This window comes from Peromyscus californicus, unplaced genomic scaffold, assembly GCF_007827085.1.
Source record: "Peromyscus californicus insignis strain IS unplaced genomic scaffold, ASM782708v3 Scaffold_21__1_contigs__length_65335640, whole genome shotgun sequence".
NCBI classification, from domain to species: Eukaryota; Metazoa; Chordata; class Mammalia; order Rodentia; family Cricetidae; genus Peromyscus; species Peromyscus californicus.
Genome location: NW_026294514.1, coordinates 12,349,058 through 12,363,664, shown reverse-complemented (window position 1 = coordinate 12,363,664; position 14,607 = coordinate 12,349,058). Strand labels below are relative to the sequence as shown.

At 39.6% G+C, this 14,607-nt stretch overlaps 1 protein-coding gene across 3 annotated transcripts in view; it reads left to right on the top strand.

Moving 5' to 3' along the window:
• The window catches only part of Hycc2 (hyccin PI4KA lipid kinase complex subunit 2), a 61,840-nt gene that overhangs the window by 39,400 nt on the left and 7,833 nt on the right, over window positions 1–14,607 (top strand). For 2 of the 3 annotated variants that reach the window (XM_052749523.1, XM_052749524.1), the window contains exons 9-12: window positions 3,875–3,991; window positions 4,452–4,539; window positions 9,300–9,459; window positions 10,204–10,365. In XM_052749523.1, coding sequence (XP_052605483.1) covers window positions 3,875–3,991; window positions 4,452–4,539; window positions 9,300–9,459; window positions 10,204–10,365 — 527 coding nt within the window. The remainder of the gene's footprint in view (window positions 1–3,874; window positions 3,992–4,451; window positions 4,540–9,299; window positions 9,460–10,203; window positions 10,366–14,607) is intronic. The other variant, XM_052749525.1, reaches the window with a different exon arrangement.

Genomic DNA, 14,607 nt, shown 5'->3' with positions numbered 1-14,607 from the left:
CCAGGACAGCCAGGGCTGTTACACAAAGAAACCTTGTCTTGAAAAAGAAAAAAAAAAAAAAAAGAATTTGAATAATAGAGCTGTTATATATGGGGAAAACCTTAAGAATGCGAATCTTTTCCTCATACATTTTTGTTTAAAACATTGCCTTATGTAGTGCAAGCTGACCTTGAACTCCTGACCTTTCAGCCTCCATTTCTTTCATTATAAACTTGTTTGTATTGGAAAAGATTGATACTGTACCATTTATCTGTGTGATGGTAAAGGAATATTCTGTGTGTGCTGCTACAGATTAGTCTTTATTACTTTAGAATTCCTGAGAAGTTAGGCTTGACTGAATTCTACTGTAGAAAACATTTAAGTACTATAAATTGGTTCAGTTTCACAGAATTCAGTTCTGAGCTTATACATTCCAAATGACTTTTGACTTAGAAAACTGAATCAAGAGTTAAATCGTATACAAGCCTAGCCAGGCAGTGGTGGCACATGGCTTTAATCCTAGCTCTAGGAAGGCAGAGATAGGTGGATCTGAGGCCAGTGTGGACCTCAGAGTGAGTTCCAGGACAGCCAGGGATACACAGAGAAACCCTGTCTTGGGGGATGGGAGGGAGGGGTCATATTCAGTCCCTTTCTTTTGCTACATAACAAATTCTTGGGCCAGCAAGAGGCTCAGATAGGTAAACCAGTGTGCTGAGAAACCCTTAAAATGTGAGTTCAGGGGTTGGGGATTTAGCTCAGTGGTAGAGCACTTGCCTAGCAAGCGCAAGGCCCTGGGTTCAGTCCTCAGCTCTGGTGGAAAAAACAAAAAACAAAATATATAAAAAAAAAAAAAAAATGTGAGTTCCTCAGCTCCGGGGAAAAAACAAAAAACAAAATACAAAAAAAAAAAAAAATGTGAGTTCAATCTCTGAAACTCAAAACTACAAAGCTATGCAGGAAAGCTCTTGTAGAAGTACTGTGGCAGAAATAATGCAGTGGGAGAAAACTGAGTTCCCAGAAGTTGTCTTCTGACCCCCACAAACATGTTGTGAGATATACATGCACACCAAACTTGTTGTTTTTCTGTTTGTTTGTTTTGTTTTTTTCTGGAGACAGGGTTTCTCTGTGTAGCTCTGGCTGTCCTGGAACTCACTCTGTAGACCAGGCTGGCCTCAAATTCACAGAGATCCTCCTGCCTCTGCCTCCCAAGTGCACCAAAGGATTAAAGGAGTGCATCACCACCACCACCACCACCACCACCACCACCACCACCACCACCACCACCACTACCCAGCACAAAACAATTTTTAAAAAGAAAAATAAGTTTTCACAATTTTAACTACTCATAACATCATACATTTATTATTTCATAGTTTTTATGAGACAGAAATGTAAGCATGGCTTACCTCTGCTTGGGGTCTTTTTTTCTTTTGAAGACAAGGGTCTCACTGTGTGGTTCTGGCCTGGAAGAAACTCCCTATGTAGACTAGACTAGTCTCCAACTCACTAAGATCTGCCTACCTCTGCCTCCTGAGTGCTGGAGTTAAATGCATGTGCTACCTACCACACCTGCCATCTTAGAGGTTTTTTAAGACTCTAAAAAGACATAAAGAACTGTGTTCTTACAAGACTTTTTGTCAGATTCTGTTCTATAGTTGTAGGACTATAGGTTTCTTTATCTAGTTGGCTGTCTGCTGGAGTCCATCCTCACTTTCATGCCGCATGGGCAGCTTATGACCTCATAGCTTGCTTCTTCAAAGCCAGAGTAGATTGAGAGTCTCCAGTATGACCTGCTGCTTTTGGAATAGTTATGCACATAATGTACAAATAGTGTACATATAGTGTGGAATCCTTTCACCTGCTACATTGTGTTGGATAGTCACATGTTCCACCCTTAGTGGGTAAAGGAGACATATCATAAATACCGCAAAGGAAAGTTCATAGGGATCAGGAATCTGTCTTTGAGGAATGCTCAGGTTCACATGCTGTTCTGATTATAACAAAACTCACTAGTTTGAGTAATTGGCAGAAGTCTAATCTAAATTTCCAGAACTTTGAGTTTACAGATTATCTTAAAATTTAGTATATTATTTTATCCTACTTACAATGTTAGTGGTAAAACGAGGTTCTTTCCTCTAATGTAGATTCTGTGTCCCCTGAGGAACTTTTTTTTTTTTTTAATTTATTTTTTGGTTTTTCAAGACAGGATTTCTCTGTATAGTTTTGGAGCCTGTCCTGGAACTCGATCTGTAGACCTGGCTGGCCTCGAACTCAGAGATCCACCTGCCTCTTCCTCCCAAGTGCTAGGATTAAAGGCATGCGCCATACCCCGGCCTCCCCTGGAGAACTTTTAAAAACTTTGTTCTGAACCTTGTACTTGTTTTTAATTGATACTCAAGTTTTTTCATCTTTCTTAGTAGTTGCAAGTGATATTTCTAGTGTGTAACTATTGATATGATAAAATCATTGGGTTATTTTAAACATATAAAATATATATACTACAGTAATTTGATACCTATTATTGTCCATTAGGGAATACATGAGCAAGCTTCACCTGTAATAATCTGGTTTTTGTTTTAGTGATAAACTTCTTTATAGGTGAGGCTGGACTCCCATTTGTTGTGTGGCCCAGGCTGGCTTCCTTTCTGTCTCTTGAGTGCTAGGATTAGGGGCATGTGCCAATAATTTTATCAATGTAATGCAATTTTCAACTTGTAGTATTTTTATTACTTCATTATATTCTATATATGTATATAATTTTTAGTTGATTCAGACTATAATAAGGCACTAAAATTTTTCTTCTGAACTTACTATTATAATTAACCTAAAACAATATTAATGTTATAACTCTATAACTATATATTAAGATACAGCTTTTGGAAGCATCTCAGTGAAACAAAGGCAATTGATTATGGTATTTTGACTACAGTGGCTTCAGTGGTCTTTGTTGTCACTGCCTACAGAGGTGATAGCATATTCTATTTGGCGTCATAACCACTCTTACACCTCTTATGCATCCTAAGATCCCCAAAAGAGGACCCAGAAGTTCATTTGGCATCAGATTAATTTTAACTGCTATGTTAAAATTAAATATAATTGATAAGAATACACTGATATATAAACAGCATGCAGAAAAGATTCACAGGCAAGCTTGGTTATAGGAATAATAACCCCAGTCTTTAGTCCTAGCACTCAAATGACAGAGGCTAGAGAGCTCCAGGCCACCCAGGGTTAGGTTACACAGTGAGACCCTGTCTCCAAAGGAAAGAAGGAGAGAAAATAAAGTCCATGCTGCCCAGGAGCCACCGGAAGTCCTTGGTCTGCAGTGCCAAGGAGCAGAGGTACTGCTGATGTGTGGACTGCAGATCTTGCTGTTTGAGATTGCCCATGGTGGCTCCATTATGGAAGGAACAGCCCCACCTGCTAGGAGAGCCGCCAGTTCCAGTGCCTGACTGACTACACAGCAAAGAAAATGAGGAGATCCTAATTGCGCACATTGAATTCTGCTTAAGTTAAACATCAGATAAATAATTGTGGCCTTATTTTGCAATGTCTGTTTTAAAATTTATGTACTGTCTGGTAATTCCCCACTATAATTTAAGATGGATAAAAGCTATGTATTTATATGTTTGAGAGAGAGAAAAGGAATAAAAGGATGTCTGTGAAAGAGGTTGTTAGCTATTTGGGGAAACTTGTTACTGTTTATGTAGTCCACTAGAATACATGCTTTCTGAATAAAGGTGTGCTTTAAAAAAAATTAAAAATTAAAAACAAAACATCTTCTACCTGCTCATGACTGACTTTTAGCAGGCATCAGTAGCTGAGGGATGGATGACTCATTAAATGTATGATTAGCCAGTCAGGAAGTCACACATTAACTTCTGTGTTTTCCTAGGGTTTGTGTGAGTGGGTTTCCGAGGCAACATGAGAAAAAGTGGAAAGAAATCTGTGGTCGAATAGTATTAGATCCTGAATTTATGGTGCAACTTCTCACAGGAGTTTACTATGCCATGTAAGTAGGAAGAAGATGAAGTCTTCTTTATCATAGAATCTTCAGTTCCATGATAAACCTGTTACCTGGTTTTTCTAATATAGTATCTAGTCAGTACTTTTCAAATAGCCAGTTAATAACATGACTAGTCATGAAATTAGGTTTTTCTGTACGGAAACTGTATTGTTTCTACATAGTTCACTATCATGATTATCACGAATACTTTAAATAAATTACTTTGAATATCAACACATGATAAAAACCAATTTGTATAAAGAAACATCTGTAAACTATTTTAAACAGAGCATTGTAATCTTCATTTTGTTGTTATAACCAAAGCTAGGATAATTCAGCAGTGAAATAATGAATTGGAAGTGTAAGTTTTGCTTTACGACTAAAGTAGTAGAACTTGGAACCGTTTTCTTTTAAAGTGCTGAAGACCAGAGATCTCTATTAAAAGTACTAAATAATCTATCCCCAGGTATAATGGACAGTGGGACCTTGGCCAGGAAGTACTTGATGACATCATTTATAGAGCCCAGCTAGAACTCTTTTCTCAGCCACTCTTGGTAAGTTACTCTTTTATACTTTTTTTTTTTCCCCAAAGAGTAGAGATTTATTTAGGTCCTAGTTCTGGATGTGTGTTGATTCTTCTTGTTACCATGGGGCAGAGGACAGGGGATATTGAGATAAAATGAAAAATGAAATGTTTTGAAATCCTTAAGAAAGCTGAGCGGGGCGGTGGTGGCGCACACCTTTAATCCCAGCACTCAGGAGGCAGAGACAGGCGGATCTCTGTGAGTTCGAGGCCAGCCTGGGCTACAGAATGAGTTCCAGGAAAGGCGCAAAACTACACAGAGAAGCCCTGTCTTAAAAAAACAAAAAAAAGCCGGGCGGTGGTGGCGCACGCCTTTAATCCCAGCACTCGGGAGGCAGAGCCAGGTGGATCTCTGTGAGTTCGAGGCCAGCCTGGGCTACCAAGTGAGTTCCAGGAAAGGCGCAAAGCTACACAGAGAAACCCTGTCTCGAAAAACCAAAACAAAAAAACAAAAAACAAGAAACAAACAAACAAAAAAAAAACACGAGAAAACCAAGTTGAGCATAGTAGTTTACACTGGTAATCCCAGTACATGGAACTAAGGGGTTGATTGCCACAGGGTAGAGGCCATCCTCAGCTACCCTGTAAGTTCCTGGCTGTTCTATGTAGTAGAGCTCTGTTAAAGAGAGGACAGCCTCATAAGTTTTATTCAGCTCTATAGAAAAAGAAAGGCTGTTTAAGCTTATGTGAAATCACTTTGTTATTATAATCAAAAACTAGAGCAGTTTAGAAATGAAGCAGTCACTGAAGGAGACTATTTTTTTCCACATAAACATGTAAATTCTAAATTATTACCTTTATATAAAAAAGTTATAGAGCTGGGTGGTGATGGCTCATGCCTTTAATTCCAGCACTCAGTAGGCAGAGGCAGGTGGATCTCGGAGTTCTAGGCCAGCCTGGTCTGCAGAGTGAGTTCCAGGACAGTCAGGGCTACACAGAGAAAGCCTGTCTCAAAAAAAAAAAAGGTTTGTGATGATGTCCATGGCGTGTGAGGCCACAGGGGTCATAGATAGGAACAATGGACATTGAAATCCGTGGGCCATGCTGAGCAGCCCCTCTGTCACTGGCCTTGGGCTAGCTGGCCCTGTCCCTTGCTTTACACTGCAGCAGGAGAGCTGCCCCCTGAAATGGTCTCACCTCTCACCATGGGCACGGGAGAGCTCACTCTGCCCCTTGCCAGAGTGGGACCATCCCAATGGCCCAGACTGACCAGCTCATCTACCACCTAGACCCACATCCTGAGCCTTAGATTGGCCCACCCTAGCATTTACCGTATCTATGACCTGCTGGAGTTCATGAAAAGACCGGTCCTATGGAACGACAGCAGGATCCCATGACTGGGGCAACAGTAGGACATCTGAGAGGAGTTTCAGTGAGCGTCCAGTGACGATGGTGTGCCAGAGGCCTTGAACATACCAGTGATTCATTGCAATGAGCATTTTGTGGGTGGGGCCAGTTGGACAAAAGTGTATGCCCTATGACACACCGCAGCACCCAGGGCCACTAGAATGAATGAAGAGGTGTTAGAAAGACAGAGGAATAAAGTGGTTTTTTTTTGTTTATTTTGTTTTTAATTGATTTTTTTTCGGGAATGCTGTAGGGGTCAGGGGAGGACATGGAGGAACTGTGAGATGAGTGGTGTTGAGGTGCATGATGGGAAATTCCCAAAGAACCAGGAAAGAATTATGTTATAAAAAACAAAAGGTAGTGGTGGCACACGCCTTTAATCCCAGCACTCAGGAGGCAGAGCCAGGAGGATCTCTGTGAGTTCGAGGCCAGCCTGGTCTACAGAGTGAGATCCAGAACAGGCACCAAAACTACACAGAGAAACCCTGTCTCAAAAAATAAAAAAAATAAAAAAAAAAAAAGGAGGCTGGAGAGATGGCTCAGTGGTTAAGAGCGCTGGCTGCTCTTCCAGAGGACCTGGGTTCAATTCCCAAAAACCACATGGTGGCTCACAACCATCTGTAGTGAGATCTGGTGCCCTCTTCTGGCCTGCAGGGACACATGCAGGCAGAATGCTGTATACATAATAAATAAATAAATAATTTTTTTTAAAAAGAATAAAATTAATACACAAAAGAAGAATATCCTCTGTTGGCTTAAGAAAACCCCTATTATAATCTTACTCTGATTTAAAGATTCCATGAAGTTCAAGGCCAGCCTGGTCTACAGAGCGAGATCCAGGACAGGCACCAAAGCTACGCAGAGAAACCCTGTCTCGAAAAAACCAAACCAAAAACCAAAAGACCCCATGCCCCCAGTGTGTAGGACCTGTGAGGTGACTCCAGATAAAGACCCCACGCCCCCGGTGTGTGGGGACCTGTGAGGTGATCCAGATAAAGGCACTGCTGCCAAGCCTGACAGCCTGAGTCAATCCCAGAATCCTCTTGGAAGGAGGAGAGAACTGACTCCCACAGGTGGTCCTATGACCTCCAGACTCATGCCATGACATAGTCACACACACACACACACACACACACACACACACACACACACACACACACACAAGAGTAAAAAAATCAAATACAGATGTTGGGCCAGCAATATGACCCAGTGGATAAAGGCTTTTGCAATGCAAACTTCGACTTGAATTCTGTCCCCAGAACCTACAGAGAGGTGGAAGGCAAACACTGACTCTATAGAATTGACCTCTGACTGCCATGCCACATGGACGTAACTGACTGCAGCTCCCCCTCCAAGTTGAAAGGACACACGGTAGGAAGACAAAGGCATTCTTGATGCCTTGGTGATGGCGTGGTTCTAGCCATCCCTTTGCAGAGGCAGTAATGAGTGCTCGTTTTCTTAGATTCTTTAACCCACATCTAGCTTTGTATGTCTAGAAACCAGTACCTTAAAAGAGTATTAGAAAGGGCTGGAGAGGTGGCTCAGTGACCTAGAGAACCTGGGTTTGATTCCCAGCACTCACATGTTGGCTCACAACCATCTGGAAGTCCAGTTCCAGGAGATGTGATGCCCTCTTCTGGCCTTTGTGAGCACCAGACATGCATGTGGTACACACACACACACACACACACACAAACATAAATTCAAATTGAAAGTACTAGAAATGCAACATTACAGTTACTTTTATTTTTTTATTTTGGGGTTTTGTAATTTTTGAGACAGAGTTTTTCTGTCTAACAGCACTGACTGTTCTGGAACTTGCTCTGTAGACCAAGTTGATCTTGAACACAGAGAACTACCTGCTGCCTCCTGAGTGCTGGGATTAAAGGCATTTGCTGCTGCCACCACCACCTAGCCTACAGTGTTACTTTTAATTGTAAAGAAATAAAAGTAGTCTCAGTGTTCCCATAACAGAGAGCAAATGAAGTTTGTATTTCCTTGATGAAATTGTATATTTGAGAACTTATGTTAAAGAAAAGATAGTAACAGGTTAAATGGGAAAGTATCTATGTATTTTAAATCTACATGTGAAAGAGGAAACAAAATACTAGTAGTTGTAGGTAATTTGACTGTCCATGGCCTCTCTCTTCTTCCTTCACGCTTTCCCTTCCTCCCTTCCTATGTGTCGCAATCTGGCTTTGAATGTATAATTCTGTCTTGGTCTTCCAAGTGCTGGGATTACAGGACCACCATGCCTGACTTGCTTTGATTTTTTTTTTTTTTTTTTTGCCGGTTTTATTAAGCTTTCTGAGGTGGTTTCATGATACTTAAAATGTTTATGCATTTTCTACTTGGGATAGTTTTTAAAGCTATTTTATTTATACCATTTTTAATTTTAAGCTCAAATTCACTGATATGTAGCATTTTTCTCATATCTAAAGCTATATGTAAAACAAAATGGAGAAACAAGTGTCCCTTCTATTGCTAATACTTAGTTTAGAGACTTAACTTTATATACATCAAGCCTCAAAACAGCTTCCTTCTCTAGGTCTGTGTGGGTAGATCAGACATACTTTCTCAGGGTGCTGCATCCAACATGTGCTTGTCCATGTGTGGAAAGAAAGAAAGACAGTCCTCTAGCTCAAGGTCTTTGCTGGATTACTACTTACCTGTTAAGAGACACAGCAGTCAGATGGCAGTTGCCTAGTAACCAGGTTTCCCAGTCTCTTCCTTAGAAGCGGAAATACTAGGAGATAATGCCAACATGTGTTCAGGGAAAATCTGTCCACACAGGAGTGCAGAAAAGTGTTACTGTTTTATCACAGATTAAGTTTTCTATTACTTATCATATGAAAAAGCAGGAATTTATTCTAACTTGTTTTATATCTTGGTACAAATATTAAACATTTTTCTTTGGAATGTTTTTTTTTTCTTTTCAAACTCAACAACTTCAAGAATCTAGTGTGGTGGGCTGGAGAGATGGCTCAGCGGTTAAGAGCACTGACTGCTCTTCCAGAGGACCTGGGTTCAATTCCTAGTACCCATACGACATCTCACAACTGTCTGGAACTCCCGTTCCAGGGGACCCGACACCCATAGCAAAAACACCAATCCACATAAAATAAAAATTTAAAAATTAAAAAAAAAGAGAAAATCCAGTGTGGTATATGGTTCACATTTTAATAATAAATTTTCATTTGAAAAGCCTGCTGAAAAGAATATATAATATTGAAAATAAATACTTCTGACACATTCGTGCTTTTATATTATATAACTTTATATGTTACAAAGTGTACATGTTCAAAAATATGGAAACATGCATTATAGAGGAGGTAAAAATTCTATGTTGGTTGTAAATTTGTAAGACTTACATTATCATTTTAGGTTGCCAATGCCATGAAAAACTCGTTACCATTTGATGCACCTGATTCTTCACAAGAAGGCCAGAAGGTGCTTAAAGTGGAAGTCACTCCAACAGTGCCGAGGATCTCTCGGACTGCAATTACAACAGCTTCGATCCGTCGTCACAGATGGAGACGAGAAGGTCAGTACAAAATCCCATGTTTACTCACGGACTCAAATAACTTATCACTGTTTGTACAGAATGTACTAATGCTTGATAGTAATTAATGTTCTCTGTATTCAAGTAAAATATTTTCACCTTAAAGATGGTACTAGAAGTGTGATAATGCTTAGTTATTTTGATGTAAAAATATGTCTGATTATAAAGTAGGGATTTGTTAGACTGTTCTGTTAATGTTAAAACATAAAATAAGACCTAGTTAAATTTTGTTTTTCGTTTTGTTTTTTGAGCTAGTAATAAAAATAGGGGAAAATGTTGCTTTAAGCCTATTAACTGGAACAAAGGTACATAAATGAGCACTGTGGGAGAAAGCTATATGACTTGTCAAACTAACAGTATAATACAAGCTAGCCATAAAAGAATTGCTTCTAATTTTTGCATTTTTATATCTGCTTTTCCTTTTTTTCCTAAAAACTGAACCCAGCAGTACTTTATGGATGCATTACTTAAGAGTCAAGCTGTCTTGCTGAAGAGACATTGTCATTTTTAATGACCCCTAGTTTTCTGTCCTAGTCATTTGCAAACCTTACATTGTTCATCTGCTGCCTTATGTGTGTGCAAGCTGTGCACACACATGTAACTATAGAGATAGTGTTTGTGTTAATATCATATCCATATATACATTCTCTTATCTGCCTGGGTCAGAATGCTCAGAAAAGAACAGAGCAGCACAAAAGTACTAAAATTTTATATGTTGAATCCCAGATGGCTTTGACTTCTCAAACGAGGCTGACTCGAGTATTCCTGGCTCCCCGATCCAACACGGCTCCACTGACCTAGGGATCAAACGTGTGCAAGAGGGGGAGGTGCGCAGGACCCCTGAGCATGGCTCGCCGGAGCCCAACTCGGCAGCAGCCACAACAGAGGGTAGGACAGAGATGAGGAGGCAGAAGTCAGTGAGGCAGTTGCTGGAGAAGGATCCTGGCTCTCTGTCCCCGAGCAGAACACCTTGCCATTCTAGTGTGTGTCTCCACAACCCCTGGGTGTGCTAGCTCCTCCTTGCAAAGCAACCCTCCTCCCCATATGCCTAGCACCAGGTTAGGTACAATCTTCAGTTGCCCTTTGTGCTGGCCTGGAGTCTGCATCCCTGTGTCATCAAACAGCAGCTTGGCATGGCTACTAACAAGGCAGGGACCTGGATGAAAAGATCTGCAGATGCTTGGAATTTGTCATTACTGAGCATGTTTGTTCTAACACTAGGGAAAAAATGCACCCAATGATCATGAGCCTTAGTAGTCTGTATTAATGTGTACACATGACGATTGATTCTGTAGAAGTCTGTGAAGAGAATTTTAAAAGACAAGTCCATTTAAGAAACTGAAGTGGACCTGGCATTTCCCTGTTTCCCAGGGCGTCCTCATAACAAGTATTTCCCGTCTCTGACAGAGTGCTGGTGTTAACTGGCTTCTCAACAGCTGGATTCAGTTGCCTAATAAGTTACTGACATCTTTTCTCCATAAATGTGCTCTCCTGAAGCATTCTGCACTTCACAGTTTTTATAAATAGTGGTCACAGCTCCCAGATGGAAGTGAAATGTGTTGTTTACAGGTCATGCACAGAAGAGCCTTGTCTCTACAGTGTAGGTATTTGCAAATAAGAACCTGTGCCCCGTCACTACTTGTAAAAGAACACTTCTCTCTGACAGGAAACTATTTGCCTGCTGCTGTGTATGAAATGGCATATGAGTTAACTTTGTGGAAGAGAGAACTGTAGCCAGATGGTTTCATTATCATAAAACCTTATACTAATAAACCTATACATAGTTTTTAAAGAGATCAGCTATTTACCTATTTTAAAGACCAAACACACATAAAATACTTACCTTCTACCCTAAGGAAGTATCTTTCTTTTCGGTGTATTAGAAATTTGAGCATGCTCAGTAAGAATCTAAATGTACCCTCAGTTCCTAACCCATTTGCCTAAATTGTCTTTACTTCATTTAACAGTATTGCATGTGCATGACCTAATGACCCCAAAGTTGGTCCTGTTTTAGAGATCCCTCTTGACATGGCTGTGGAAGATGTGGCCCTCCCTTTTTGTCTTTTTGTATCTCTTTATCTTACCCCAGCAATTAGATGTATCTTCTCTAAATGCCCAAAAAAAAAAAAAAATTTTTTTTTTTTGAGAAAACAGGTGGATTTGGAACCTAGAGTGGATCCAAACTAAACAGCAATCTATTTCTCATTGTTGATGACTAAATAAACCATTTGCTATTTGTGTATAACTTTTGTTAGGATGTTGAGAGTATTTGTGCTAAAAATAATGTCATATTAGCAGTTGATGAAATTCTTGCAAGTCTGACACTAGGCTGAAGCATTACTTCTAATTAATCAGGCATATACTTTGAAAAAGGAACCAAAATAGTAATTCCCTTTTTTTTTTTCTGGAGCTGAGGACCGAACCCAGGGCCTTGTGCTTGCTAGGCAAGCGCTCTACCACTGAGCTAAATCCCCAACCCCAGTAATTCCTTTTTAATATCTTTTTAACTCTATTAAGTCCCCTGATATCGTTAATCTTTTAGTTTGGGGTAGTTTGCAGGGGTGTATAGCCCAAGGAAAGTGAATACATTTCTCTAACGTGTTTGAAGCTGGTTGGTGTGGTGGTGCACGCCTTTGATCCTGCCACTCAGGAGACAGTCAGTCTTTGTGAGCTCAAGACCAGCTCACACCACACAGAGAGACCTTGTCTCCGAAAAGGAGAGCGATAATTTTATCTCCTAACCTAGATTAAATGTGGTTTTTAAATAAGTGTTCGTAGATGCAGAATGTATGAGAAACGCGCCATGAACAAAAAGGTCAGTGAAACCCTTTTCACTCGGGTCTTCTTGGAGTCGTGGATGTTGTCACCTCCAGAAAAACTACAAAGGGAAAGATGTTTTGAGACTCAATTGCATTTTTATCTCCTGGGAGTTTTCTGTTGGTGATGGTTTTGGTTTTTTGAGACAGGGTTTCTCTGTGTAGCCCTGGCTGTCCTGGAACTCACTCTGTAGACCAGACTGTCCTCGAACTCACAGAAACTCCTCAGAGATCCATCTGCCACTACCTCCTGAGTGCTGGGATTAAAGGTGTGCACCACCACACCTGGCTTCCTTTGAGGGTTTTTAAGACAGAGAGAAAAGGAAATTGATTAAAATTTATGAGAATTTTAGTAATTCCATAGAATGCTGAAGCCTTTGTATTACATATGTAACATTCTTTAAAATAAAACATGTTTGTAGCAATGATGTTTTTATAATAAAAATGTGTTTATTAGGACAGGCACAGTTGTTCAGTTGTTAAAGGTGCTTGCCCTGCAAGCCTGGGGATCTGAGTGTGATCTGTAGAACCCATGTGACGGTGAATGGAGAAAACCAGTTCCACAGAATTGTCCTCTGACTGCCACACACACAGAGTAATGCTAAGACATTTTTAAATTAATTTATTATATGTTTCAAATAAAGGTTTTAAGATAGTGCCTGTGATTTATGGATAATCAATGTTCCATCAAATTGAAATAACATTTCTAGTGTATAAAATAGCAGTAGATTCTCTTGCATGGTGGCTTTTTATGTTATCACCCCTCTTCTAGCATACTGCTTGGGCATCAGATCTGCATGTAGCAAGATTCAGAACCAACACTAAGTCTCTCAGTCTCCTGTCCTAACTATTAGATAAACCAATCCAGTTTTATATTCATAGTTTTGAATATTTGGAATTTATACTACTTGTAAGTCAATTATTAAGAAAGGTAATGTGAATCGGATCTAAAAATTTTATTTTTGAGGTACATGATGCCCAGTTCTTTTGAAGGGATTGAGAGAAGTAGTGTCAGTTGCTTTTTTTTAGTAAATGTTTTTCCACATGGCTTTGCATGGTGATTAAACATCAAATTGCTGTAGATATTTATATTTATACTTAGATACATATATGTAACAAGTTGCCTTTTGCTTTAAGGATCGCCTAATTTGATTCTTTTTTAGAAGTAAAATAACTAATCCATCTGAAGAAATGCAACTAAAAAATATTTTTATTTTTCCAGGTACTATGTTAGTAACAGATTATGTTTGAATATGTACATTTTGCTTAGATAACCTGTGTCTGAAATTAGTGTTTAGATTGTTCCTTAACATTTACCTTAACTATCATGTTAATGTCAGTTTTACAGATTCGTACTTTCTTTCAGTCTGGGAAATATATGTTCAGTTTTTGAAAGACGAAAACATTAATTTTGAGACTGTTTGATCATACTTTTCAGTAAAAGAATTGGGCTGTCTGGAAACTACAACCTCATTATGTTCTATTTGACTCTCCTCTCACAAAGTCGAGATGAAGATTCTTTCCCTAAGCGCAGTGACTGGGAGAGGTGATGCAGCATTGCAGTGCTCTATGAATCTGACAGCGCTCACTCTCCTGTCAAGAATGTAAACTGTGCGGGGCGGTGGTGGTGCACACCTTTAGTCCCAGCACTCAGGAGGCAGAGGCAGGTGGATATCTGTGAGTTCGAGGCCAGCCTGCTCTACAGAACTAGTTCCAGGACAGCCAAGGCCGTTAAACAGTGAAACCCTGCCTTGGAAAAACGAAGCAAGGAAAAAGAATGTAAACTGTTAAGAAATACATAATACAGACAGTAGAAATATCCCTGCGAGTTCCCTTTGCCGCCTCACACTCAGTATACTCTTTACTGATTGGCTGAGGAAATATGGAAATCAATTTGCAGGGTGTGTCCATAAGACAAAATGTGAGTGTGAAGTTACTACAGCAATGTAGTTTTTTTAGTTGAGTTGGCAAATTTAGTAGATAATAAAAAGAAATCTATTAAGAAGCTATATAAATGCAGTTAGCTGCCAAATAGATAATACATTTTTATTTTAATTTAAAGAGTTTGGCCTATAGGCCTAAACGACTTGGTACAATTCTGGGTAACTGAATTAGAAGAGAATTCCTTTTGTACAGCACGTGTTATATGATGGGTTAAAGAAAAAAATGAAGAAAGAGTTTTGTTTTCAGACATGTAGGTACAGTGACTTCAAATGGATGACAGTGTGTTTTTAAAGTGTTATATTTTAGTTTTCTATGCCTAGGTGGTGATAGTTTACTAGTTATTGTTTGTGGATAGTTTTACAAAATCAGG